Source organism: Hydra vulgaris, chromosome 10 (genome assembly GCF_038396675.1).
Source record: "Hydra vulgaris chromosome 10, alternate assembly HydraT2T_AEP".
NCBI lineage: Eukaryota > Metazoa > Cnidaria > Hydrozoa > Anthoathecata > Hydridae > Hydra > Hydra vulgaris.
Window position 1 is genome coordinate 23,059,868 of NC_088929.1, and position 6,000 is coordinate 23,065,867.

Consider the following 6,000-nt stretch of genomic DNA (forward strand, 5'->3'; position numbering starts at 1 on the left):
CATCAACCGAGAAGAAGACCTAACCAACATTTAAATTAATAATAAAAAAAAAAATGCTCCAAATATTTTTGTTAATTATTATATACAGAATTCAAAATAAATTTTTATTGAATATTAATCATAATCAATAAGTGTAATAATTCAATTTTATCAAGACTAAAAAGTAGAAAATAAAATAAATAAAAAAAACTTTTTAAAAATAGCTTTCTATTCAATCGACTAAAAAGTAAAAAATAACTTTTTTCTGTTTCTGGTACTAGTGGAAATCATGTACTTAGAAATAATCACTTTTGTAAAGCCAATACTGGAAGACATTGAAGGCAATTCATGTACGTATGTAAACAAACAAACTCATCGAAGTAAAGGAATAGAAAGTTAAGTCAGATGCTTTCAAAATCAAATTCGTTTTAAATCTACATAAAGCCAAAGGTGCCAAACTTTATATTCCTTTACTTCGATGAGTTTGTTTGTTTACATACGTACATGAATTGCCTTCAATGTCTTCCAGTATTATTGTAGTTTATATATATATATATATATATATATAAATATATATATATATATATATATATATTTACATATATATATATATATATATATATATATATATATATATATATATATATATATATATATATATATATATATATATATATATATATATATATATATATATATATACATATACACACACACAGTATCGGACAAAAGGAGTGCAACCAAATAATGCTAATTTAGTTTCTTTATATAAAAGTGCTGCATTTTTTCAATTTGGAGAAATAGCTATGTAACTGTTTAGAGACAAAGTTCTTCAAGTTTTATTCATCACAAAGTTTATTATTTGTACACGAAAATTAATAAATTAATCAAAAGTGTTAAAAAAAGTTGATTTCCTTCTGGACAAAGCAAGTGCAACTCGACAAAATGTTGACCAAGCTGTATTTTGCTATCAATATTTCGTGGCGAATCTTTTGTTGTCGATCACAGTCTTGCATCTTCGAGGCATAGATTTGATCAGGTGATCAATGAAACTTTGTGGAATTGCTGCCCAGGCCTTTTGGATTTGTTAAAACAGTTGATCCTTATTACGAACAACTTCACGATTAATTCTGCGGTTGACGATCTCCCACAGGTTCTCGATAGGGTTGAGATCCGGAGATTGAGGCGACCAATCCATCACCGATAGGTGGTTGTCTTGAAACCACTGCTTGACTACTTTTACAGTGTGTTTCGGATCGTTGTCTTGCTGAAAAACCCATTTTATTGGCATATTCCATTCAGCATGAGATAACATAACATCTTTCAGGATATTTTTATACATGAAACTGTCCATTATTCCATCGTTTCGATGTATTGGACCTAGACCGTTAGCAGAAAAACACCCCCAGATCATTGCATTGCCTCCACCATGTTTTACAGTCTTATGGCAGTAACATAAATCGAGGCGTTTACCGGCCTGTCGACGTACATGGCAAATGCTATTGCTCCCAATGATGTTGAACTTTGATTCATCACTGAACAGGACAGTTCGCCATTTCTGCACATTCCAGTCAATATGAGATGTAGCAAACAGGAGTCTTTTCTTCTGGTTTTTTAGTGAAAGCAGCGGTTTCTTTGCAGGACGTCGAGAAAACAATCCAGCTTCAACAGCACGTCGTCTGATTGTTCGATCCGATACAGGCAGCTCTAATTGCTTTTGTATCTCGACTGATGATATCCAGGGATCCTTCTTGACAGATCTGACGATCATAGAATCCTCTCTAGAAGTGGTGGTTTCCACCACTTCTAGAGAGGATTCTATGATCGTCTTCAACCTTTGTTTCTGCTTAACCTTAACTTCCACCTTTGTTATCTGCTGCCAACTTCCTCGTAGAACGATATTTGGAACATAGTCTTGATACGTTCCTTTTTTTCACGCGATGTTTATCACAAATACTTTTTTGTGACATTCCACTTACGTAATCGCCAATAATTTTCTTTCTTAGTTCCAATCCAAGACTGTCGGGAGCCATTTTTGCACTTGAAGTCATAAAAATAATAAAAATAAATAATCACACTTCTCAAGGCTTACCGTGTTACATTTACCTTGTGATGATACAATAATGCTCTGTGGAACACAACATCTTGGTTGGATGTGGACTGTATTGATGTAATGAAACATTTGTTGTATTTCACTTCTTGTATTGATGTTCTTCGATAAAACACTTTGATAAAAATCACTTCAATAAACTGTCTTGATAATACTGACTGATTGACTTCCATATACTGACTGAATTACATGTCAATTTACATGTCTCATATAGTAAAATGAACCTGTGTGAACCTGTTCTGGAAGATTCTAGATGCTTCTTTTCGATGTTTCTGAAAGCTTCTGGATGCGTCTGGATGTTTCTGAATGTTTCTGGATATTTCTGGATGCTTCCAGATGCTTCTTTTGGAAGCTTCTGCATGCTTCTGGAAACTTCTGGATACTTCCTTTAATTATTAAAAAACTTCCGTGACGTTGACACGGACCAGACTTAAGAAAATGAATCAAACCAAAAAAGTTGCACTTGTTTTGTCCGCTGCAAAATGGCACTTGTCAACGAAATTCTGCCTGTGTGCTGTCACCTGTCAGCTGACTGCTCATGAGCAAGAGCGATTCTTTTTGACCAACGGCTTTCGAAATGTTTTGTTGATGGACATGGCTTTTCGTTGTCGTTTTGTTATTTTCTCGAAAAAAAGTTTAATTATGACCGTAGAGAAAACTTTACTTTTTTGGAAATTTCGATTTAGATATGGTCTCAAAGTTATCTTCAATTCAGACCGTAGAGAAAACTTTACTTCTAAACAATATTTTTTCCCGCTTCGAACATCATTTTTATATCACGACTTATATTATTGTTATATCAACCAAAATAATTTTTTAACCACTCATTTGGCTTAAATTTATCTGGTCTTATTTTAGTATTTAGTTAAATTTATTACGATATTTTTAATATATTATTTATCCGCTGATTTTCATATTACTATTATCTAGGAACTTTTGTGGTATATAATCTTACATTCATTACTCAGCTTTGTTTTAATTTTCACATGCACAATTTTCGTCTTTTATTATCATTCAGAGAAAATCTTATATCCTTCACTACATGTTTAAATCTTTACATTTTTGCAGGCTTTATATATATATATATATATATATATATATATATATATATATATATATATATATATATATATATATATATCATATATATCATACATTACTTTATTTTTAGTAATGATTTTAAGTTGCGCGGGTTGTTCATTTTCTTACAATTTAGATTGGTTAACAAAATTCGTATGAAGTATCTATGACAGCGTTAGAGTTTTTTGAAGGCTATTGTGTTTTATTTAATTTTAAAAGGATTTTTAATAGGTATATTGGCATTTGATTGTTTTGGGTTTATTTATGCTGGAAGTACCTATTAGGTTTAAATGGTCTTAGAGGGAAATTTATTAGTAATTTCTGTTTGCATACTTTAGTTGCTTTAGTTTTGTTCTGGTGTTTTTATTAGAATTTTAATTTATTGTGCTTAGCGTTTTCTACCAGTGGTATGGTATGTGATTTATTTAGTTTTTTTTATTTATTATCTACACTTTTTACATCATACCAAATCTACACTTTTTACATCATATACAGATCTACACTTTTTACGTCATATCATCAAAAAATATAAGTGTTTTACAAATTTGGGTATGTTTGGATTTTGACTATTTGTAGTAAATCCTTTTTTACTGCAGTACGGATTAGGCGTAAGTCGCGGGGTAAAGCATAACTGGCGATGACGTTTGTCTGACGGGATAAACTAGTTATAAGTGTTGATCCTCATCGAAACGCCAGTAATAATAAACGCGACTCTGAGAAGATGTTTATTACTTAATCACTACACAAATTATGTTTACACATGGGCATTAATGTTTTTTTTTTCATTCTGAGGCCTTTCATTGTTGTATGCATTCTTTTTATTTTTGTAATCAATTTTTTGTTTGGTGACATTTTTTGTATATCTTCGTTCATATTAGTGTTTATAAAACAATTTATTGTTTATTATTATTGTTAGTACTGTTAAGGTGCATTGCCTGTCTTATTTATTTTTTAAATATTCCTCTATTAATCTTTATTTTTGTTTTGACAACTGTCAAAATATGCTTTGTTCGAAAAATAATTCTCTTTTATTCTAATGTACTTCATTTCTTCCCTCAGGCGTTCACTGCTCGTGTGTGACCATTGGGTGAATTTTATATGCCAAAGTTTTTAAATGATATAATCAACATTACATAAAGCGTTATATTAACCAATCTTGTGAGGGTATAAACTACTACTTAGAAGTACTTAGAAGAAGTAAAGAGAATCTTAAAGGATAGTTAGTTATCCATCATAGTTAGTTATCCAGGAAAGCAGTAAGACATGTTTTAGCGGAAATATATCTCTACATTAGGGATAGGGGACGGACACATCAAAAACAAACTTTTCAGTAAGAATCGACAATTATTGTTGCATTACGAAAATGTTTTTTGTCGTTTTCTTTTTATGTTTTTGTCTACCTTTTTTTAACGGTACTTAAAAGTAGACCATATTTTGGTCTACTTTTAAGTACCATTTTTGTGACCTTCATTTATGTACCGTTTGGGATGAAGAATAAAACAACCAGGCAGCAGTTATAATAAAATTATTATTATTGTTATTATTTTTATTGTTATTCTTGTTATTACTATTATTATTAATTATATTGTCATTATTAATATTATTATTAATACTACTACTACTGAGAGAATTTGGCACGGTATAAACTTTGCTTATAAATTTGCACTTGGAAATCTTCATAAATCTTTGTACTCGACGTCGTTGATTCTGTAATTGACGTATAAATTAAAGTGTACTTGGAGACTTTTTATTTAGCCTTTGTATTAATGCATAATTGATTGTATTATATATTTTTAGAGCCGTCTGCAAAAAAGTCTAAAATGAGCTTGCAGAGCGCACTTGAAAAGACAAAGATTTCATCAGATAGTTTGTAATAAAATGTACTTACTTATGTAAAGAAATCTTATAGTCATTCATAATACTTTTTTAAAATTTATTTTAATGTCCTATTTAATCGAAATGAATGAATATAATCTTTTATTATTGCAAATAGATAGTTAAAAATTAATAAATAAAAAAGTAACCTTTTTGTGCAATATAATCGTATTAAATCAATTGGTAACCTCTATGTGCAAATTAATTCTGATAAATAAACAACAAACGTCTATGCGCAAAACAAAATTTGTCTGTTATAGCACATATATTTGTATAAACTGTTTGATTGAATGCCTCGAGATACTTCCTCATCAAAGAAGTCGTAAACTACTTGATTGAATTCCTCAAGATATAACATTTATCAAATAATTTGTGATGAGTTTATTCAAGACATGATTTTAACAATTTTATTGATTCTTACATCCAAAAAATTTGGCTTCAACTAATCGCAAAAAATGTAACACGTCATAAGGATTCAATACTTCAACGCGTATTAAATATAACGCTGTTGCTCGCGCAACGTTACCGCCGCTTTAATTTTTTTCTTAAAGTCGCGGTAGTGATTTCTGATTGGTTGATTTTTTTTCTTCTTTTATTTAAAGAATGCAAGCCCAAATCAAAATACTTAATCGTTGTATGTGCGCTCCACTACGCCTATCCCTAAATCAGTCGATGCATGCGTGCTCCACTGCGCCTATCCCTATATAAGTCGATGTATGTAAATAATAAAAATCAATGTAACTTACAATATACAACAATAATAACTTTCAATAAAAAAAATAGTTAAAAAATATTTACTTATATAATACTTTACTTTATCTTTAAATTATGTTGAAAAATAAAACCAAAAACTTTACCATTACGTTTGCCTAATATGTTGGGTTCTCTATATACTAATCTCTATAGAGAGTCGTAAAGTATGTTGAAAAGTGATATTTACTTGTGTTAAGGATTCT

At 30.1% G+C, this 6,000-nt stretch overlaps 1 protein-coding gene across 1 annotated transcript in view; it reads left to right on the plus strand.

The window, feature by feature from the left end:
• LOC100215356 (probable RNA-binding protein 19) overlaps window positions 1–5,088 on the plus strand; it is a 100,821-nt gene extending 95,733 nt beyond the window's left edge. Inside the window, exon 16 of the mRNA XM_065807542.1 lies at window positions 4,967–5,088. Coding sequence (XP_065663614.1) covers window positions 4,967–5,043 — 77 coding nt within the window. The 3' untranslated portion in view covers window positions 5,044–5,088. The remainder of the gene's footprint in view (window positions 1–4,966) is intronic.
• The last annotated feature ends 912 nt before the right edge of the window (window positions 5,089–6,000 follow it).